Source organism: Ahaetulla prasina, chromosome 1 (genome assembly GCF_028640845.1).
Source record: "Ahaetulla prasina isolate Xishuangbanna chromosome 1, ASM2864084v1, whole genome shotgun sequence".
NCBI lineage: Eukaryota > Metazoa > Chordata > Lepidosauria > Squamata > Colubridae > Ahaetulla > Ahaetulla prasina.
Genome location: NC_080539.1, coordinates 253,930,217 through 253,954,110, shown reverse-complemented (window position 1 = coordinate 253,954,110; position 23,894 = coordinate 253,930,217). Strand labels below are relative to the sequence as shown.

The 23,894-nt window shown below is 41.7% G+C and overlaps 1 protein-coding gene across 3 annotated transcripts in view; it reads left to right on the top strand.

The window, feature by feature from the left end:
• Positions 1-11,326: 11,326 nt before the first annotated feature.
• Positions 11,327-23,894, top strand: part of SLC43A1 (solute carrier family 43 member 1) — a 30,779-nt gene continuing 18,211 nt past the window's right edge. Inside the window, exons 1-6 of one of the 3 annotated variants that reach the window (XM_058196633.1) lie at positions 11,328-11,584; positions 12,293-12,358; positions 19,315-19,493; positions 21,476-21,656; positions 22,543-22,598; positions 23,098-23,174. In XM_058196633.1, coding sequence (XP_058052616.1) covers positions 19,340-19,493; positions 21,476-21,656; positions 22,543-22,598; positions 23,098-23,174 — 468 coding nt within the window. In that variant the 5' untranslated portion in view covers positions 11,328-11,584; positions 12,293-12,358; positions 19,315-19,339. Of the gene's footprint in view, positions 11,657-12,292; positions 12,359-19,314; positions 19,494-21,475; positions 21,657-22,542; positions 22,599-23,097; positions 23,175-23,894 lie in introns of all 3 variants that reach the window. The other 2 variants (XM_058196623.1, XM_058196642.1) reach the window with 2 other exon arrangements.

The following is a 23,894-nucleotide window of genomic DNA, read 5'->3' as shown; positions in this document are numbered from 1 at the left end:
TAGCCTGTCCCTTCTGTTGCTTCCAAAGTTTTAATCTGCATTACTGTTGATCCCCAAACCATGTCAGCCTTAGCTTTATGCTTGCCATTGCCATGTTAGCAATAAAAACCTGCATTTCTATTATCGGGGGCTCTAATAGAAGCTAATTTCCTTTGCCATGGCTTCTAAATGGAAGGCAAATCCATGTTTCTTCTGCAAAGGGTAACACTGAACTTACGGCTCAAGCAAGCTATGCAATGTTTACAGATCAATTTATTAAGCTTAGACCCATATATCTCAGGCATTTTCACCTTTTGTTGCATTGCCATTCTGTGTCCACCCATTGACCTTAACTATCAAAATGCTTTTTCTATATTCGGGGGCATGCAGTTCCTGCTTCATATTCCTTCACTCATTAACCACCTATAAGTCTCCAACCCTGTCTTTTAAATAATCAGATAGCTGAGATGCTGCCCCTACTCAATTCAGTGTGAGAGGATTATTTCATAATTACTTGCTTTTGCTCAGCAGCCAGATCTTCCTTATTTAGCACAGTATTTTCTCCTATGGATTTGAAGGCATTTTTCATGTTGCTCAGCTAGGAATTTCAAGAACAGGATTAGGTGGAGAGAATTTCAGGCAGGATCTTCTATACCTGGTACGCTGAAATTACCTGCAATGGGTTATATTTTTGCAGTGTGCTAAAGACTATGAATATGTTGCTTCTGATACAATCTCACATACATTGTCATGAATAAAAGAAATGTAAATGAGAGCCAACTGCCAGTATGATGGATATGTGCCAGGTTATTTATTTATTTATTTATTTACTTACTTATTTATTATTTCAATTTCTATACCGCCCTTCTCCCGAAGGACTCGGGCGGTTTACAGCCAACTAAGAACAACAAATATAAACATTAAAAACAAATTTAAAAGATTAATTTAAATAGGCTGAAAATTCTAAAAACTACTAAAAACCCCCATTAAAAACTATTAGGCCAGTCCTGCACGATGAAATAAAAGAGTCTTCAACTCACGCCGGAAGGCCTGGAGGTCAGGGAGTTGGAGTATCCCTGGGGGTAGCTCGTTCCAGAGGGCTGGAGCCCCCGCAGAGAAGGCCTTCCCCCTGGGGGTCGCAAGTTGACATTGTCTGGCCGACGGCACCCTGAGGAGACCCTCTCTGTGGGAGCGCACTGGTCGATGGGAGGCCACCGGTAGCAGCAGGCGGTTCCGTAAGTAACCCGGTCCTAAGCCATGGAGCACTTTAAAGGTGATAACCAACACCTTGAATTGCACCCAGAAGGCAACCAGAAGCCAGTGCAGCCTGCGCAGGATAGGTGTTATATGGGAGCTTCGAGCCGCTCCCTCAATCATCTGCGCAGCCGCATTCTGGACCAGTTGAAGCCTCCGGGTACTCTTCAAGGGGAGCCCCATGTAGAAAGCATTGCAGTAATCCAGGCGGGAAGTGACAAGGGCATCAGTGACCGTGCATAGGGAATCCCGGTCCAAGAAGGGACGCAACTGGCGTATCAGGCAAACCTGATAAAAAGGTCCTCTGGCGACGGCTGTCATATGTTCTTCTAACGACAGCCGTGCATCCAGAAGGACGCCTAAATTACGAACCCTCTCCGTGGGGGCCACAGTCAGCCCCCCACAGTCAGCCATGGCCTCAGCTGATTGTACCAGGATGCCGGCATCCACAGCCACTTGGTCTTGGCTGGGTTGAGCTGGAGCCTGTTTTTCCCCATCCAGACCCGTACGGCCTCCAGGCACCGGGACATCACTTCAACGGCTTCGCTGGGGTGGTTTGGGGTGGAAATGTACAGCTGCGTGTCGTCAGCGTACAGATGACACCTCACCCCAAAACCACGGATGATCTCACCCAGCGGCTTCATATAGATGTTGAACAAGAGGGGCAAGAGAACCGATCCCTGTGGCACCCCACATAAGAGGCATCTCGCGGTCGATCTCTGCCCCCCTGCCAACACCGTCTGCGAATGGTCAGAGAGGAAGGAGGAGAACCACCAAAAAATAGTGCCCCCCAGTCCTAACCCCTCCAGCTGTCGCAGCAGGATACCATGGTCGATGGTATCAAAAGCCGCTGAGAGGTCTAATAGGACCAGGGCAGAGGAACAACCCCTGTCCCGGGCCCTCCAAAGATCATCAACCAGCGTGACCAACGCCGCCTCCGTGCTGTACCCAGGCCGGAAACCGGACTGGCACGGGTCTAGATAGACAGTTTCATCCAGGTACCGAGGAAGCTGATTGTCGTGTCCCACTCCTCCGCTGACGGCCAGGTCAGGGAAATCCGAATCAGGCTTGCCTCTGCAGCTCTGCCCGAAGTCCTAAGAGCAGGCAGGAGACCAGTAAGTGACTTCAGCAAGATAAGTTCGACTTTGCCTGACTCAGAGACTGCCAGAAAGCAGATCCTTTATATAGGCCATGGGGTGTGGCTCCATGACTCAGCACTCATTAAGGCCTGCCCCTCCCTTCCTTCTGTTGCCTCCGCCTATCCAATCTTCTGATGCGAGGGTCACTCCAATCAGCTGTTGTTGGAAGTAAACTTTCCTCAGGCTCACATGCTGTGGAGGAGGGGGAGGGGTCTAGCTGCTTCGTTTGCCTGGGCATGGAGCCGGGGGATGCTCCCTCCTCTGCAGCCTGCTTGGGCATGGAGCCAGGGCTGGGACCGGGAGGTGCCCCCTCCTCTGCAGCTTGTCTGGGCATGGAGCCAGAACTGGGGCCGGGAGGCATACATTCCTCCGTGTTCGGGAGCAGATAAGCAGACCCCGGCTGCGGTGAGAGCGGACAAGACACAACACTGATGCGCCACCACACTCTCAACAACCTTTGCCACAAAGTGAAGGTTGGAGACCGGACGATAATTTGCTAAAACAGTTGGGTCCAGGGAAGGCTTCTTGAGGAGGGGCCTCACCACCGCCTCTTTCAGGGTGGTAGGGAAGACACCCTCCCTCAAAGAAGCATTAACAATTCCCCGGAGCCAACCTCGTGTAACCTCCTGTGTGGCCAGCACCAACCAGGAGGGACACGGGTCCAATAAACATGTGGTTGCGTTCAGCCTCCTCAGTATCCTGTCCATGTCCTCAGGAATCACAGTGTCAAACCCAACCCAGACAGCATCTGCCTCTGTCATCCCGTCTGGATCTACCCAAACTGCGTCTAGCCCATCCCGGATCTGAGCGACTTTATCGTGCAGATCATTTCCAAAGTCCTCAGCACATCCCTGCAAGGGATCTTCCCTGGCTCCCTGAGCAAGAAGGGAGCGGGTCACCCTAAACAGAGCAGCTGGGCGATTATCTGCCGATGCAACAAGGGGAGTTAAAAAATGTTTTCAAGGTGTAGTAACCTAGCTATGGTAAACTAGGGCTATTGGAAGGATTATTCCCCCCCCCCAAATTAATTGTGCATCATCGTATCCTATTCATAAATCTCAAAGCAACATTGATAAGGGGATGGGGCAAATACTAACTCAGGATTTCCCAAATTGTGAGGTATGTGAGGTATGCCTGCCTTGGGGAGGTGCAGATAGAGGCCAGAGGAGGTGTGAAGATTTTTTTTAAAAAAAATGTCTTTATTGAAAATAGTTTATTGTTTTTATTTGTTCATTTGTATTCATATGCACCAAGACAAATTCCTTGTGTGTCCAATCACACTTGGCCAATAAAAAAAAAATTCTATTCTATTCTATTTGGTTTTTGATTTTTAGGGGAGGTGTGTACATTAAGATTACACTGAAGGGAGGTATGATGGCAAAATAGTAGGAATCCTTGATCTAACTGTTAAACAAAACAATCAAATTACACAAAAACAACATTAAAACAACAATGTCACTGTTATAACTCCAGAGCTGGATTGACAATTTAAAATGACACTCTGTGAAAGGAGACATAGGGAAATGTTTATTAGATTTATATTTTGCCTTTCATTCAAGAATTCGGGACAGTAGACAAAGTACTAGCTTCTAGTTTTCTCAAACTTATGAAGATAGGATGGGTTGAGAGAGAGAATGCCTTATCCAAAATCATTCCCATTGGTTTAATGTTTAATTTTCATCTGATCAGTGGTCAGGGATGATGGTTATTGTAGTTCAACAGCCCTAAATTCCCAAGTTATAAGCTTAAGTGATAGAAAAAGCAAATAAATGCCTAGATAAGACAAGCCATTTCTTAACTCTAACTGAAGCACAAACTAGCTAAACACATTTCAATTTGGCATGTTGCCTGAACCCAGCCTATAATGTTCATAAGCGCAGTTTGTTCGTGATTGCAGAAATGAGTGTAGATGGACTAAATTATAGTTAAGCTAATGATAACTAAATTTGTGGTACAAACCCAGCTGTTCAGAAACACCTGAGTGTAACATACACTGCATTTGCTAGCTATATCCTATATCATGAAGCTTTCTAGATGTACCAGCATTATCTCTAATCAAAAATGTTTTTATAATGTATTTGAATACTAATGGAGTATATATACCATCATCTCCTTATCTGAGTAATCATAAGGCAATAAAAGCAGCCATTAAAACAAGCAATAAAACAAATAGCCATCTATTTAAATAACAGCACAAATAAAAACCTCAAACTTGCATGAAAAATGAAAGCAATCTGGCTTCTGGACTGCTAGCTTTTCAGCTATATTCTCACTTCTGGGAGCTACCCAGAGTTTGGTATAAGATGGGTGACTACTACAAATGTTTTAAACAAATGAATACATTCCCACATTATACACTACTGTACCCCTAATAGAGGAAGCAGCTCCTTGGCAAACTAATACTCATGACAAGTGAAGATATGGGGAAAGACATTCCCTCAAACATTACAGTCGCAAAACATTTAGATGTCTAAATAGTATTAACATTAACTCTGACTGGAAGCATAATGGAAACCAAGCAATTCCTTTAAAACAGCGATGAAATCCAAATTTTTTTTACTACCGGTTCTGTGGGCGTGGCTTGGTGGCATGGTGTGGGTTAGTGGGCATGGCTTGGTAGGCGTGGCAGGGGAAGGATACTGCAAAATCCCCATTCCCACCCCACTCGGGCCAGCCAGAGGTGGTATTTACTGGTTCTCCGAAATACTCAAAATTTCCGCAGCCGGTTCTCCAGAACCTGTCAGAACCTGCTGGATTTCACCCCTGCTGTAAAACCAGGAATGGTTTTGGTACCAAGCCACCACTATACTTTGAATCAGCTTCAATTTGAACGTTTTCAAAAGTAATCCCAGGTGAAGTACATGAGAGTACTCTAAAATATATAAATTCCTGTTCTATGATAAGGTCACAGCTCTACCACCAACTTGTGGATTCCCCATCAACTTTTTATAGTCTTCAACAGTGATCCAACAAGTATGTTTTTCTATACTATACCATTCTGGTGATGTCACCTAGCAGCTTCATATAGAGATTAGACTACACAACATTTCCAGTTTTTGGAATCAGCATACACATAGTGTGAAACCATCACATAGCCACCATGCATAGCTGGTGCAAAAAAATTATTTTGTTGTTAATAATTTATTTTTATTAATAAAAATATTATATAAAAACTGGTGAGAGACACAAGCGTGCTAGCAAGATGGCAATTACCTTATCTTCCTTCCGAGTCAGGTCAAGCAAGACCACTTCAGTCTAGAAACCTTATCTCCAGAACATGAGTGAATGGTCATAATTCATAGATAATTTCTCCAAGATGTCTGAAGCTGATTGCCTGTCATTATCTCAGTATTTTATCTGGAAAGCAACTGGTTGATTGCCTTTTATACCTGAGTTCTGGGAACTCTTTATCTGAAGAGACTGTACTATCGTTTTTCATAACCCCCTGCTCCTGATTAGATACAGTCCCCCTCTCCTTTCAAACCAGCCAGCCAAATTCTTCTGCTTGCTTTTGTAAGCCAAATGATTAAGACTGCATTTAGTGGAACAGATTGACTCAAGCATTTATCTTCTTTTTCAGGCCTTGCCAACTGAAACCAATTGAAACCATCCCATGCTTTTGATACCAATCGAGATAGTCTTCAATTACAGTGTTAAATTCTGATTAGATACAAGAAACCTTTCTCAAAGTACTGAACAATTTATCAGAGCAGATGGGCGAGAATTTCACTTCTACATCCACCAAGTAAAATGCTAAGCAAATGCTAAATATTACCACCTGGAACAAGTCTGCTGGACAACACTTTGAGGATACCATGGTGGAGATAACATGTCATAGAATGAGCCAAACAGCTGGACCTAATTATCTAAACAGCTCTCAGAGGTTTTCACTATAATAGCATTAAGCAAACGGGTTAGTGAGAAGCAATTACTTTTGGGGAAAGAAGGACAAGGTGCATTTATGTCTACTGTCATCTGCTGTTGCTCTGGCTATTAATACATAGGCACATAATACAAATCTGGGGATTTTGCATTCTCAAATGATATTTCTGGGATACTGATTCTATGTGTTATCTAGGATTGTGTTTCTAATACTAGCCACCAGTCTTCTATAAGATCTTACTATGCTGCCCATCTGCTATGACTGTTAGAAAACCGTGTTTAAACAAATAATAAACTATGATGGCTGAAAACTTTTGCATAAGGACCGTAAATAATCATATATCCATTTTATTTGGAAAAGATCTTCTTGACTTATATTGACCTATGTTCAATATTGCATCAAAATGGAGCACTGAGAAAGAAATATTCACTATCTTGGTGAGAGCAACTTCATGTGGGTTACAAATTTCCTTTTAGGATCTTAAAGATTACTTGACACAGTCCATCTTGTAGCAAAAAGTCAGAGTCTATAGCAGTTGGGCAGTGTTGTCCAAGAAACACCGTCTATGAAAACCTTTACCAATATATTAGTCATCTGGCACCTTTTATGATTAACCAATTTTATTTAAAAGACATAAGCTTTTTTTGAGCTGCAGCTCACTTCAACAGATACATAAAGTGTATTTAAACTGTAGTGAGGGAAGTAGAGGGAAGGGAGGAAGAGAGAAGCTGGTTATGCATATGCAGGTAACATAGGAGGCAGATTACATGTAGCTTGTCAAGTAGTCATGAGTCTTAATTGTATCCCAATTCAAGGTGCTGGTCATTACCTATAAAAGCCCTACATGGCTTGGGACTGGGGTACCTGAGGGATTGCCTTTTTTCAAGAGTCTGTACCAGTGGTGGGTTTCTACCAGTTTGTAGAACTGGTAGCGGTGTGAGACTCCGCCCACCCACCCACCCAGACGTCATCATGGATGCTCTGTGTATGCGCAGAACATAGGAGGCAGACTACATGTAGCTTGTCAAGTAGTCATAAGACTCAATTGTATTCTGTCTCCTCAAGAAATGAGGAGGAGTCCGGCAGCACCTTTTCCAACTAATCAATTTTATTAAAAGCCATGAGCTTTTGTGAGTTGCAGTCACTTCATCAGATGCACAGAATGGCTCGATTAGAAGAAGTTAAAAAAATGAAGTTTTGTTGAACTGAATAAACAACACTAAGCAGGCTTCTCAACTGAGCTCTTTGCATGAGCCCTAAATAGGCACACGGTTAGGGTTAAGGATATTACCAAGCAATTAGTGAATTATCCTTCTGCCTTAAAACACATATTTTAGCAGTCTCTTCAACTGAAGATCCATAATAGCTATACTTGTCTTATGAAAACTAAACGCTTACTCCATCTGTGCAGGCACACGTACAATCATACATGCTTTTGATCTCCAAATAACATATCATTTAGGCTGTACCATGCTGTTAACTTGCATTGGCCTATGATCCTCCTAACTTTACAGTGCTACTAAAATGACCTACAAATGTTTAACATAGTTGCAACAAATAGGGTAGTTTCCCTCACATGGATTTCACTGTGGTTTATTTAGCCCACCCTCTCTCCCCTGACTCTTGTTTCTTTACCCGTTCTTGCTACGTGATAGACATGAGCTCAGCTACCTTAGCTAGTCTGGCAAGTTCAAGAGATAACCAGTTTAGAGAGTGTGCTTTGTGATGCACCCGAGGACATAAGAACGTGCACAGGGAATTTAAAAGGTTTTTATATATATATATAATTTCAGAATTTCAATGTCTCTGTCTTTCTCAGTGGGTTTTTTTTTGTTTTTCAGTCCATTGGATCAGAATTACACGGTTCTTGAAATGACACAAGAATTGGTGAATACACAAATGGTATGTCACAACAACTGATGGAGGAACACAAACCACAGAGCCATAGGAAGGAGGAAAATCTAAGCAAATATGCTTGATGAGAGGACAGTAATTTCGCAGCAAGAGCTCACAGTAGGGAGCTGTGGATATATACGGCTTAGAACATCAAACAATATTCTTAGAATTCTTTGTCACAGGGCATATGTCATTCTTATCCTCTTTTCTCGGAAAGCAATTTTTAACTAGACTCTAGGATAAGGGAATCTAGAAAAACAAGAAAAATCTATCTAAGGGGGATTATACTGTGAGATAGTGTTTTAGCTTGCAAGACATTTCATTTTTAAAAATTATGGACTGCCATTGATTTGTAAGACGCCTCTGGCAAAATATTGTTTTGCTGACCTCTTCCCTTAAGAATTTTGTTAACAACTGCCCTATTTAATGACTGTTTAAAGTTACAATGGTGCGGAAAAAGTAACTGTTATGACCGGTCCTTGAACTTATGAGTGTCACAGTGTCCCACAATCACAATTGCCATTTGCCGCCAACTTCTGACAAGCAATCAATGGAGAAATCACAAGTCATAATCACATAAGTCACAGTCATCTCACATAACAACTGTAGGTGATTTGCTTAATGACCATGATGGAACTGATGCTGTAAGTCTGGTGAAGTCACATAGAATAGAATAGAATAGAATAGAATAGAATAGAATAGAATTTTATTGGCCAAGTGTGATTGGACACACAGGAATTTAAAAGGTTTTTATATATATATATAATTTCAGAATTTCAATGTCTCTGTCTTTCTCAGTGGGTTTTTGTTTTCAGTCCATTGGATCAGAATTACACGGTTCTTGAAATGACACAAGAATTGGTGAATACACAAATGGTATGTCACAACAACTGATGGAGGAACACAAACCACAGAGCCATAGGAAGGAGGAAAATCTAAGCAAATATGCTTGATGAGAGGACAGTAATTTCGCAGCAAGAGCTCACAGTAGGGAGCTGTGGATATATACGGCTTAGAACATCAAACAATATTCTTAGAATTCTTTGTCACAGGGCATATGTCATTCTTATCCTCTTTTCTCGGAAAGCAATTTTTAACTAGACTCTAGGATAAGGGAATCTAGAAAAACAAGAAAAATCTATCTAAGGGGGATTATACTGTGAGATAGTGTTTTAGCTTGCAAGACATTTCATTTTTAAAAATTATGGACTGCCATTGATTTGTAAGACGCCTCTGGCAAAATATTGTTTTGCTGACCTCTTCCCTTAAGAATTTTGTTAACAACTGCCCTATTTAATGACTGTTTAAAGTTACAATGGTGCGGAAAAAGTAACTGTTATGACCGGTCCTTGAACTTATGAGTGTCACAGTGTCCCACAATCACAATTGCCATTTGCCGCCAACTTCTGACAAGCAATCAATGGAGAAATCACAAGTCATAATCACATAAGTCACAGTCATCTCACATAACAACTGTAGGTGATTTGCTTAATGACCATGATGGAACTGATGCTGTAAGTCTGGTGAAGTCACATAGAATAGAATAGAATAGAATAGAATAGAATAGAATAGAATTTTATTGGCCAAGTGTGATTGGACACACAAGGAATTTGTCTTGGAGCATATGCTCTCAGTGTACATAAAAGAAAAGATACGTTCATCAAGGTACATGATGTTTCATTTAATAATTCCTTCACTTGGTGAAGGAGTTGGCAGTCCCAATTGTGGTTGTTAAGCGAGGAAGATTACCTGCATTTGCTACTCTTACATTGAGACAACAGGACAGTCATTAAGACTAGATAGGAAGTTTGGAAAGAAGGGATATTGTCACTTTGTAGAAAAATAACTCTATGCAGCTCATAGTTGTTAGGATGAGCTACCTGGAACTGCAGCAATATGCACACCAGCACTGATAATTTCAGATTGTGCAATGCATACACGTGCTTTCTCTGAACCGATATACAGCACTCCTTTTGCAAGAAGTGAAATCTGACATAACCGAGCACACATTGTTGGAGAATGGAGAATTGATTCTCAAAACAAACTCTGGTGCCCCCCTCCTCGTGTTATGGCACTTTTGTGCAATGCACAACTTGCACACCTGCTTGCAGAGATCCTGATCACACTACCATGCTTGAAATGCTTGAACCAAATGCTTGAAAAATATACTTTGAATTAAGGTCAGCTCTTCCTGCACCCCATTGTGGTAGTACAGACAGCATGAAGGAAAGGAGAAACATAATGTTTTATTTATTTTTTTATCCTGGAGCAAAGGCAAGCAGCCCAGTATGACACTTTGAAACCTATTGTCCACTGCATGCATTAGCTCAGCTGAATCAATGGATAGAAATACGTGCTTTAAGCAGTGGTGGGATTTAGCCAGTTTGCACCACTTCGGGAGAACCGGTTGTTAACTTTCTGAGCAATTTGGTGAACTGGTTGTTGGAAGAAATCATTAGAGCAGAGAACTAATGTTGTTGTTGTTAAATTATTTGAATCCCACCACTGGCTTTAAGGCAATATTTGTTCTCCTCGCAATACTTTATGTTTTCTTCTATTTTCTCTGTTTCTTAGACTTAGACTAGCCCTAAACATGTTTTGCACAGCTCTGTTAAGCATCACATCACAGCACGGCACTATGGGACGTATATTTCTGCACCTGTGTTATAATACCAACGTTTATCTTGTTAGACCTCTTGTGCTTCTATTTGCTTACAACAGGGTCGGTTTCTCTCTTTTCTGGTTCCGTCGTTTATGGTGAGGGTGCCCAAGACAACTTTAGGTGACGTTGCAGCAGAGGATCGGCCTCTGAAATGAGGATTCCCCCCAACTCCAAACGAAGTTGCCCTATTGGCTACTGAGCCAGGACGGGACAAAAGCGGCCGAACCTGAAATCCAGCAGAGCCGAAATACCTAGGCGAACGAATTGGGCAGCCTTCCAAGAGAAGCCTATCGCTCTGCATATTTGCCGTGTACTTTTTCACCCCTCCTCGCGATCTTGCCCCAAGTTCCACGTTCTTTTTTTTTGGGGGGGGGGGGAGGAGATACCCAAACACGCTCCGATGACCTTATAAAGTCACAGGCAGGCGAGCCTCTCGATTCCTGTCCCCCCTTCCCTCCTCCCGTTTTGACATGAGCAAGGAACACTTCCTGCCCGGGGGCACCGCGTGGAAAACCCGCTTCTCTTTTCTCCAGGTTGAGCAGACCCCCCCCCTCGCAGCTGGCAGGCGAGCGAAGCGGCGACGCCAACCGGGCTCCGGCAGCAGCGTTCAATCGCCTCCTTCTCGGCGGCTCGCAGGGGAGGATCCGGCCGCCCGCCCGCCCGCCCGCGCCCGGGGCAGCCCCGCTGACAACGCCTTGAAGGCAGATCCTCCGAATAGTCGGAGGAAAAGGCACGCCTTCAGTTCAGCCCGCCAAAGGGCTGGAGCCGAAAGTGAGTTGATTGAACTTGGGGAACAGTTTGGAAAACCGGGGCTGGAAGGAAGGCTTGAAGAGGGGCAGCGGGGTAGGTGCCGGGAGCGCAGGCGATCGGGGAGTTGCCCGAAAGCCCTCTTTGTATGGCTTCACTCCCTTACTAGGCAGGGCTCTGGCTTCCACGTGGCAGCGGCAGCGGCAGCGGCAGCGGCTCCTTCCAGCTTGGGCTGACTTGGGTGGAGGGCGAGCCCTGCCAGCCATGTCTTGACGCTTGCCCCTCGCGGCGTTTTAGATTTGTTCCGAGTTGGGAAACGGGGCCGTCTCTCGGCCTGCCCCTAAGGCGGGAAGACAAAAAAACGGGGAGAGGAAGGGGGTGAATTGGGGGTGAGGGGGGCAGAGAAGAGGATCGCCCGAGTGGGGAAAGGAGGGGACGAGTTGAAAGGAAAGAATCACGGGTGGCAATTATAACGCATTGGAGAATGTGAAGAACTGGGATGTCCACAGTGGCCTGCCTCCCCCCTGCAGATTTTGGGATGTCCCTAAGGATAATAAAACAGGGGTCACAGGAAAAGGGTGGGAAGCGACTATAGGATTTGATAAACCCGCTTATGGCCGGACTACATACTGTGGGCGCAGAGGGCTCGTGGTCTCTTGCTTGGTTGGCATTAAGAGGGAGGGAGCCAAGGGGGGGTCTCAGGCCTCAAACTTTGCTTGAACTGTGCTTCAGCTTTTAAAGATCTCTCAGAAGTTTGCAGAAGAACTTGACTGGGCTACTATTGGAGCTGCACAATTGGTAAGGGAATTGTAAGATTTCTAAAGAGCACCTTTACACTCTTTAACTACTGAATACCGTTTTTGTTTTTGTTCACCACCTCTAGACTTTCATAGTTTAAATTCAAACAGATGTCAGTTCCCTGGAGCACTTTGTGTTCCTTCTCTATGTTCATTTTGCCTGATATTTTCAGATCAAAAGCTTATCTGTGTTCAGATTAAACTGTAGCCAGCAGCACAAAGGTGAGGGATTTGGGGTGTTTTCTTTCCACTGTTGGTAAGCTGAGTAGAATCACAGTTGTATGTGTGACCACCATACAAGTGTGATACCCCGTTTGTAAATTCACACGCAAGGGAGAGATTCCTGAGACTTGATTTTAAATTTGCCACACATGTAACTTTCACTGAATACAAGTCACAAATCTAAGCCAAATGTACTCTTTTATAAGGGGTCCTTGGTGTTCTCTGAGCTTGGTTGGTTTTTTTGCAGATGTTTCATAACCCAAACTGGGTAACAATAACATCATCAGTGCTAGCAGGGAATAGGGTTTATCCGACTGCCTTTTAGTACTGATATTACCCAGTTTGAGTAATGAAACGTCTGAAAAAAAAAAAAAACAAGCTCAGAGAGAGCACCAACAATCTCTCATTTCAACCCTGAGCTACAAATATTCTCCTTTATTGGTACTATTTTATCCCTGCTCAGATGACCTGTTCCTAAATCTTTCCAGATGATCAGCCTTCCGGGGAGGGGCAGTGAAAATATCTGCATGTCTAGTGAAGCAGGTCCAAGAAATTGTTAATTGGCCAACATTTGAGTTATAGATGAGATGGGCTTTTATTAATGAATCCTAGTCTAACAACAGTTTAATTGTTGATGTCAGTGACAGTGGTCAGTAAAACCAGCAGTCTTACAGTATAAACTTTGCGGTCACAAAGTGGTCACAAGCAAGTTCTCTGCCCCTAGACTCAGGTGTTAAGTGTGCCTGGAGTTTTCATTATCAGGGACTGGTACTTGGGTCCCTTTGAACCCCTCTGCCTTGATTTCTGTCAGGGACTACCTGTATCAGCACATCCCTGAAACGTTTGATCCAGATCTCCAAAGTGGCCTATCCATACAAAAGGTATCCTTTGTCTCTGTACAATCTTGGCTATTTCATAATAAAGAGAGCCCTTGGTTATCTCTTCACCATCCAATTGCTCTGTTTCCTGCTCCTTCCCCTCTACTTCTCTAGATCATGTTACCCTCATCTTATCTTATCGTCTCTCTATAGCTCCCAGAGACAACTAGAGACTTCTGATACAGAAGCAGAACAATATAAACAAGGCTGACTATTTTATAATAGTTCATCTGCCAAACTTGAAGTTACACTAAGGCAGTCAATGACCCAACCCATTTATCATTACAACGCTGTGTTTTTTCATGGACTGCCAAGAATAATGTGGTACGAGGGGGAAACTTAAATTGCATCCCTCAAATAATAATAAAGGTAGATTTGCATTGATATCCTACTTAGGCCTGCTCAGAAGTAAGTTCCTCTGAGCCATGCTTCTAAATAAATATGTATTGGATTTCTGCCTGAATAATGCTTGACAATGTGCAGTTCTGTAGCGTGACTCTAACATGATCAGTGCCTTCCTCTGCCTATTAAATTCTCTCTGGTTAGCTTAGTTAATTCTCCGTGACGTACAGGTGAGATCATTATCTAGTGCCTCTGCTGAGATGACAGTGCCCATTTGGAAGCTTCCTCTCTTAAAAAGCAAAGCAGGGATTCTCCAGAGGTTTTTCAACCATATTTATAATTCTAAAAAAAGGTATAATGTTCTCTCACTGCTAATATACTGTTTTTCTTGCTCTCACATTGCGTTGCAAGCAATTGTGGAAAAACTAGAATCACTCTTACAAGTTTTGCTAAGATCGCAGGAAACAGTGGTGTTTGCTGGTTCATAGTTTGCTCAGGCACCTGCATGCTGTTATTCTGCTGCTGAAAATAGGAGGAAGGACCACTACTTACTTAGAAGTGGAATCCTTGAATGTATGCATTGTTCGTTTTAATATAATTGGGCAACACTGGATAGCAACCACTCTCATTTCCTCCTTTGTAAGGATGCCTATAGGATCTCCCTAAGTCGAGTTTTCTTTGCAGCATAACAGTCCCCTATTTAGTTTTGTTTCACAGAAAATGCTGTTTGTATAAGGTTATGTGGGGTAGGGATCTTGATATAAGGGGAGTCTGATAGATTAATTCTTTCAACGAAGAGAAACGGAACCAAGAGAAAGAATCTCTTCCTATTAGTATGTCTTCTTTCTCCTTTTCTTTTGTTGTACTTAACTAACTTAAAAGAGGAATAGATTTTTATCTACCTTGCAAGGCACACACATTGGAGTTGTATGGAACCCAACAGTTTCATTCTTGGATGTTTATCTTAGCAGCCTTAGCCTAGGTATTTCCAAAGTTTTCTTTTCTTTACTCCATGCGGGACAGAATCTTGCTTTCCATCCCTAAAACAATCGGGCATCTGATTTCCAGCCTATTACTGTAACTTACTGAATTTCACAGAACATTTTGCTGTCACTAAATGAAATGCAGGGCCGGGTATTTATTATTTTTGTGATTTATACCCTTCTGCCTTGAATAAGATACAGTCAGAAGCCCTGTGCAGTAAGGAAATAAAAACATAGGCATATACTTGCCTGCTTCAGTCCAAGAATTTTTCCATCTGACCTCATGCTCTGTTAAAAAAAAAAGCAGCAATAGTTGTTCATTTACTTTATTCAGGATGCATAAAGATAAGTGGAAATTCAAGGAGCCATATTAAAAACTAATGATTTGTAAGGATCTGCCATGCACTTTTTAGGTATGGAATATGCACAGTATTATCAGAAGCTCTAGATCCTTGTTTTTCTTGAAATAAGTCATCAAGCAAGTTTAACATTTAGATAACTGATGATTGGTAGCAACAGGAAAATATTTGTTTATTTTTCTTCACTGGTCTCATTAAAGAATAGTATGGACAGTTGCAAATATAGTATTGCTTAACATCGGATGGTCAGCTGAGTGTTATGAAAGAGGTCTGTTAGGATAGCATAACCTTTCCATCCGGTGGCCTTTAAACGTGTTGGACTTTAACTTCTATACAGTAGTTTTCAGCGCATAGGAAGTTTTATCAGTTTTAACATTCTGGAAATCTGGAAAGTACAGTACAGGTAGTTCTTGACCTATGATTGGGTTGCAACTGTTCAAAGTTACGTTGGACCCCCCTAAAAGTACTTATGACCTGATTTTATAGTTAACAATGATCACACACAACAGTCACATGATTGCATTTTGGGTGCTTGGCAACTGCCTCGTGGCAGCTTGCAGAATCTTACATTAATCGCTCTTGCAGCATCCTGTGATCATGTCACTGATTTTCATTTATTTTTTGCTGATTATTTGCTGATTATTTTTCACTTACTAGCAAAAAACATGCATTGGATAAAATGTATTTGCTTAACAACCATGGTTCAACAGTCATGGTATTCGCTTAATGACCACCGCAAAAATGTTGTAAAATCAGGTCCGGTCATGAAATGACCTGCTTAATGACTGCAACAACTTACAACCTTATTTCCAGGTTCAATTATGGTAGTGAGTCAAGGACTGCAAATTTCTAATATTCCACATTGTTTCTATGACTTGATCTGATTGTTGATCAGGTCAGAATCTGCTAAGATCTGAATACTTGTATCGAAAAAATTTCCATCTTTTGCGGAACATAGCACCAAAATATATCATTTTCTGGTTATATTCAGTTAAGGAATATTCTGATTAATACAGGCAAAATATTTTTATAGACTAGAGATATTTTCTTTTCGTGCTTTTCAGTCGTTTCACTTCATTTTGGAGGAAATGAAATAAATTTACCTTTTTTCCTCCATGAGAGAAAAATTCCTTTTAAGGGCAAATTTTATAATTTTAAGATGGCCTAGAATTAAGCATAATGTAATCGTTTCTATTGATACGCAGCATCCCAAGTTCTATAGAATTTAGCTACAGTTCAAATAATGACACCATGAAAGGATTCATTCCACGGCACTTTTTACCCTTAGGATGTATGAGCAGCCATGGAAGCAGATCCCCCAAGAACTCTCTAACATCTCATAGTAACAAAGGATGCTCAGATACCATCAAAGAAATTATAAAGCAACAAAAAAAGAAGTATAAAACAGAACCCCATTTTTCTGAGGTGTAGGAATAATCTTTCAGAAAAGTGGAAGGCAGATTTCAGCGAAGTTTTAAAAATGTTATAGAGTAATCCATTTTTCTAAAGGAAGGGGGAACAAAAATAAAATTACAGCTTAATGTATTCTCTAATCCAGATCAAAGTAATGGGACCAGGGTATCAAATATGAAACATCTTAGCATTGCAGAGCATAGAACCCAGATAGAGCGCTGTGTGTGCATCCCATCCTCTGTGGTTTATAAAACTAGTGATTCATCAGCTAAAGCCAGGCCTCCAGCCTGACAGCCATTTGGCTCAGTATTCCAATCTTGCCATTCATACCTTTTAGGATTTGCCCGCATTTTTTCTAGGAAGGGAACTTGGCCACCCCTACTCCACTAGCGCTGTGCAGTGTATAGTCTCAGGCTTCCAATGTTTGACGACACATTCCTGTAATATGGATTCTTAAACATTTTAAGCAGCAGCAACTGCTTTTTGGCACTGGATACTTTCGAGTAACATCTGTCTTGAAGGTTCCTCCTTCTTTTTTTTTTTAAGTTTCTGTGCTAAATGATGCAGTCTTTTATCTTCCAGTTTTCCATTCTTTTTGGTTTAAGAGCTATCAGCATCTCTTTCTCTTCCCCTATTGTATTTGTTTACAAATGCTGCTGGATCTGGTGTCATCTCTGAATTTCATTACCAAGCTGCTTACTCCCCATTCTGCCTCATTATCTAAAGCATTAAATCAATCCAGACCTGCCTTGTATCTCTGGAACTTCAGAAATATTAGTCCCAAACCAAATGGTCAAAATGAAAAACCTAAAATTCACAATTCAGGAAGTTGGCACATTTTAAGGAAAATCAAAGTTCTGTGCCAGGACAATCTGACGTTTGCATGTTTAGGTTACACATTTACATTTTTAAGTTGTCTGTTGACATTTGAAGTTTTTAGAAGCACTTCTGAAAGTTTGCCTCCCAGGTAGGTCTTTAACCTAGAATGTCCTGATTTACTTCTGCAGCCTCTTTCAAGGTTTTAAAAATGAATGTTTAGATTGCCACCTCTGGCTTATGTAAATATTCATACCCTTTTCTTCAAGAAACACTGTGCTTAGTGAATGTGATTTCTTCTTTCACATTGTCATCCTCCCAGTATTCTCCTGAGAAAGGCAGAATATTTCAAGATCATTCAAGTAAGCAAGTGGGGGATTTAAATTTATGGCATATATCTTTAGGTCAATACTCCAATTGCCACATTAGAATGGTTCCCCTTCAGCTAAAAACTTCATGCATGATCTATTTATGACTTCAGTCTAATTCTCTGTAAACCTTTCTCTAGTCTAGGACTAGGTTGTTCTGTGAAGACTTCCCTTGTCAAAATAATACTTCTGATACAAATAAATTGTAAGCTTTAGTATACATATGCATATAAGCGAGCAGCTGCATTATAGCTGATGTCCACTTATGTACCGGTAATTGATTTTCAGAAAATACACATTAAAAAAGCTCATAGGAGCATGTTTGTTTGTTTTTTTAAAAAAGAAATGGTACTTGAAATATCCTTGCTGTAAAAAACAGGTTAGCAAGCAGGTTACTCTCAGCCTATGGATAGGCAATTTCAAGCAGAAAACTAGCAAATTGGCCTGGGCTGGTTTTGACCAGCAAGCAAGGAACAAGATCTCCTTTCATAATCTATGAAACTCCACAGTGACATTCTAACCCAGGCATGTAGAGGAAAGGATGTATATTGACATTTCCATGAGGCAGAGCTTGCCACTACTCGTCTGCATAGTTTTTATCTTATATTTTATCTTCCTTTTTGTTCATGAAAAATGAAAAGGGGAAGGGGAAGGTGGCAACTCACAAAACAGATGGAGGCTCCAATGATGCATGTGTTTCTGCAGGGAGGGAGCTGCAACCTCTCTGCGGCTCCTGCCCTGTGAGTGGCAGCAGCTGCCAGGCTGCCCTTGTTTAACTCCAGTAGCTACAAGTCAACTGATTGTGTGGCTTCAGACCTCTGTCAGAAGAAATCCTAGCAGCTGTTTGCCCTCAGGCTAATAGCTGGGCCAGCAATTTCCTTTTTAAAATAGTTTTCAAGGTTATATATTCCTCCTCCTATAGTATTTTGCTGCTAGATCTTGCCTTCCAGGATATAGTAGTCAACAAGTATCACCACCCCAATGTGTAGTGTCAAGCTGGAGTGCTGCCTCATTACTTGTCTAGTTTTTTAATAACTCCAGTGAGTTCGGAAGAGTTTTGTGTCCCATTATTTAAAAGTAGGTATCTCCTGCTATCAGATCTGACTATTGTTCCATCTAATATAGGTGGTGATGGGCAGAGATCTACGGGTTTTCCTTCTTAACCCTTTTTGAAGGGAATAGAGATTGAATTTGGGACCTTTACCCTGTAAGAGCCGTGGTGGTGCAGTGGTTAGAGTGCAGTAGTGCAGGCTACTTCTGCTGCCTGCCGGCTGCCAGAAATTTGGCAGTTCAAATCTCACCAGGCTCAAGGTTGACTCAGCCTTCCATCCTTCCGAGGTCAGTAAAATGAGGACTCAGATTGTTGGGGGCAATAGGCTGACTCTGTAAACCCCTTAGAGAGGGCTGTAAAACACTGTGAAGTGGTATGTAAGTCTAAGTGCTATTGCTATAGCAAGTGTCTTACCATTGAGTTATAGCTCCTGTGTATCTTACCTGTAATTTCCAGGTCAAAATCAGTGGAATAGTAAATAAGACCTGGGTGCCAAGAAAGATGATGATCTTGTTTTGTCTGCAGCCTCCTCCTACAAGCCAGAGGGAAGATGGCACCCACCTTGCATCAGGCATACCGGCGACGCTGGTGGATGGCTTGTACTGCGGTGGTGGAAAATCTCTTTTTCTCTGCTGTTTTGCTGGGCTGGGGCTCCTTACTCATTATGCTCAAACTTGAAGGCTTCTACTCCCATATGTGCACAGGTGAGTAGGATGAGGGGGGTCTGAGCCTATTAGGTGAGGTAAAATGATAATTTGGGGTGTGAGGAGGTTGTGGGTGCTATTCTGAGCAAAGTGTTGCACTTTTCATTCCCACAGATCCTTGCTTGCCTCATCCCCAATTCTGCACTTACCAATGAATCTGACAGAACTTTGATTAGTTTATATTCCATATATATATATGTTTTCTGAGGTTTTTGCAGGTGTTTGTATGTAGGTCTTTGGTTATTCGGGTTTTCTCCCACGTAAAATTGGAAGTGTCTTGGCGACGTTTCGACGAAGTCTCATTCATCATCACACACACACACACACACACACAAAAACCAGCCAAAAAAGCACAAAAAAAACCAAACCCAGCCAATCAGAGCACAGCCAAGCTCCCACGCAATCAGTTCAAATCCCCACTAGCAGTTAAAAAGGAAGAAACAGCTGCAATCACACATTGCTCCCAGAAGCACGAAGCTGAAGCCTGAAGATGACAAATGAGACTTCGTCGAAACGTCGCCAAGACACTTCCAATTTTACGCGGGAGAAAACCCGAATAACCAAAGACCTACATACAAACACCCGCGAAAACCTCAGAAAACAAATATATGTGTGTGTGTGTGTGTGTGTGTGTATAATATATATATAATTATATATTATAATTATATTGTGTACTTGATAAAAGGGAGGGAAACTCAATGCAAATGGGTTCAGCAGCTTCAGCCTTGGGGTCTGGCATTCATATGGTTCTCTCAAGGATTCTACCCAAATTTTGTAATATATGCGGGAGACTGAAAATGGAAGAATAAACAAATTAATACCAAATTGATAGAGCTGGTTTTATTACATGGTAATGGTTTAAAACAGTTTCTGTGGAGTCCTTTATCATGCATTTTCATAAAACATCTCCACATTGTAGTTTCCCCATGAAGTGAAGCTTCCCATGATCCTAATTCGTGCTAAAGCTGTGAAGCATTCCGTGTTGTAGGATCTAGCAGTGCTCCCTCGCTGTGACCATGTGAGATTAACAATCCCACAAAGCTTGTTTAAAACCATCTTTTTGTAATAAACACAGTGGACGGGTTAGCTCTTATTTTCCTACTATTTTTCTCAAGGACCCTGAGAAATCTTAAAATAGTGTTCTTCCTTGTAAATTGACTTTGTATTTATAGGAAAACCAGATTACAATTCCTCCAAGTGCCTGAACCTCTCATTTTTTGGAGTCAGGCTTTTATTGTTTCTTGTGATACAGCACCTCAGATCACGGCCTGTCTCCTAAATCTTTGACAAGCAACAGATTACTGTCTGACTTTATTAAAATTTTAGAAAGAGCTGCTCTCACTATAAATGATGGCCAAATCCATTACTATCCCCTACCCACATTCTCTTTTAACTTAGAATCACTCCCTGCCATTTTTGGCTGGCTATTCTACTAGCAAAGCAATCCCTTTATGTTCAGAATGGGCCCACAGCAATCAGCTGGAATACTCAGAATGTGATTCAGATTCTGTTCCTTCCTAGGTCATTTTGCTCCTCTTTTTGCTTTCTCTGCTGTGCATGAGAACGTTGTGTTTAATCAACAAGGTTGAACCAACAATCAAGAAATAATACCCCAATCAAGGAACTACCAACTCAGAAAAACAAGCTAATAATAAACAGCCTAGTCAAGGAGCCACCAGCTCCTACAAACACTGACAGGGCAAGCCACTAGTATATAAAATGAGAGCAAACCCCATTCCCTTCTACCACTGATGATGTTACTTAGTTTGGTAATGCAGTGTCTGAAGAAAACATCCAAGCTCAGAGAGCCCCAAAGACCTCTACAATTTTGTGTTTTCTTCAATGCAGCAAGAAGGAAGATGTGCAACAGGACTTGATTGTGCTTCTTTAGGAACAAAAAACAATCATGCCCTAGGGTAGAATAGATGTAAAAATGGGATTTGAAATCAATCTCCTAATCTATTTTGCCATTTTCTCTTTAGATAAGAATAACACCGATGTTTCGACTGTGGTTAATGTGACCCATCCCTTCAGCTGTGTGGAGCAGGAAGAAATGCTGACCCTGGGTTTCACCATTGGCTCCTTTCTCTTGAGTGCGGCTACTTTGCCTCTTGGCATCCTGATGGACCGACTTGGACCCAGGCCTCTTCGCCTAGTTGGCAGGTGAGAAGAACAAGGTCTCTGAACTGGGGCAAATGACACGGTGGCCTATTGAAGAAAATACTTGGAAGGAAGGAAAAAAAGTGGCTGGAGTTTTACTAGGTCGCAAATTCTCATTTCAGTAGAAATGAATAAGTATTAGAAAGTTGTATTTGTAGATTAGAAACTGCACTGGAACCCCGGGGGTGGGGAAACGACTGACAATAGATTGCAGCTTTTAAGGCCGAGAGTGTCATTGTGAAATAATTGGGGGAATAATTTTCAATAATTTTTGGGGTCTTTTTGAGGCAGAATTTCCATACCTGGAGCTTTTCAGTTGTGTTGCACTACAACTCACAATATGGCCACTAGAATTCTGGGAGTTGTCATTTATACGTCAAGGGGGAAAGCTGCTTTGAGGACATAACTTAGCTCAGCAATCTATATATATAAAAGAGAAAACCACTCATGCATTAATCACGAAATCTCTAGAACTGTAAAGCCTACAAACTTGAAATTTGCCACATATGTTCCTCTTGGTTTCTAGGTGCTCAATAAGAAAGGATTTTTCAAAGTGACTATCAGAGCATTAGCATTTCCTATATTATTATAACACGCTCTGATGCTAATTAGTTTAGACATTCTACTCCCCCTCCCAAATTGAAAACAACTCTGGAGAGAATGGGATAGCATAGGATAGGCTTCTGTGGGGCAAGCCTGAGGAAGAGAAGTAGGTAGGATAAGAAAGGCTTCTGTGGAGCCAGACTGAGGGAGAGGAGAGGAAAGTCCGATTGTAACTACTCATTAATTTTCAAACTTTAAATGTCGATTTATCAAGTCCAATCACATATTTCGTAGCGGAGCATGGGTATTCAGCTAGTGATTTGATATATGTATTATTTCTTTATAGTGCCAGCTTTGCTCTCTCCTGTGCTCTCATGGCTCTGGCTGCCTACAACCCGTTAGGTGAGAAGAATTTTTGTGTTAATTGAATTAGTAACTTTTAATTACTTACATATGGGAAAGTCTTCTCTCTTCTGTGATTTCTCTCCCCTGATTTTCTCCTGGTTCTGTCATACAACTCAGCAGCCCACTCATTTTGGTTTCCTGCCTTTGTGGCCTCACATCTGCACTAAGAGTAATCCAATTAATAAGGAAATGGCCCTGGGAGGGTTATGGCTACATCCTCCTTAATGGCTCTAGATATATTAAAAAGACAGGTTCTCAAATTGGCAATTTTAAATCCCTTCAACTATCTCCACTCTTCAAATGTGCTAGATTACAACTTGCGTCTTCCCCAACTGGACATTTGTGGAAAAGATGTACCTATTCCTTATACCATGTTCTCAAGTCTTTCTGCTATCCCACTCAGCCTTCCATTATATTTCTATTTCCTATTACAAATCTCCTCCATTCCTTGTGAACACCATCCATCTTCTCATCCCATATTTGTTCTCCTTCCCAGTTCTTTCTCCATTGATTTTTCTTGGCCTTTCCTTAAATGGTTTTGGTGGAATCTGCCTGACCTTCACCTCCTTAACTGTAAGTACTGAAATAACCTTTTGCTTGGCTTGTATAACTAGAATTCTTCCAGCAAGATCAGAACAGCCTGTTTGAGATCAGGCTGGGATCATTCTGGTCTTAAGTTATTTTGCCCACCCCGGATTTTAAGATACAGAGGCCCACTGGCTTAGTTTTCAGAGCCTGACTCCTAATTAGTTTGTTCATTTTACTCAGACTCTCTATATTGTTCAACCTTGGCTTTGCCAAGACTTTCTACTACATTTCTACTAAGCTGAGACCACAGCTTTGGGTCTGGGCCTGTTTTGATTGGGTGTGTCTGTTTCATTTCATTTCAGACACATTGATTACATACTTATTCTTAACTCAGCCTAGATGTACTCTTGTACTCTTGGCTGAACTGAAAGGCACATCAGGAATCTCATGTCTTTTAGAATGTAAAGTTTACAGAAAGCGTTTGCAAAAAAAAGGGAGAGATTCCTCAGATCACTAAGCTTACAGCAGATCTATAAATTAGATCCAGTTCTTTTGTAGTCACTGCCCCAACCTCTTTTTTTGTGGCTTGTAGAGCTCTTTTTGACTGTGATTGCAGAAATAGGATAGTAAAGAACTATTTGGTGGCTGGGAAAGGGGCAAGGGCCATAGTGGGTGGTGATGGTTTATTATAGTAGCCCTAAAAGACTCTAGATCCAGTATATAATGTAAAACATATTGCAAGATAATTCAACTCACTGCCAGGAG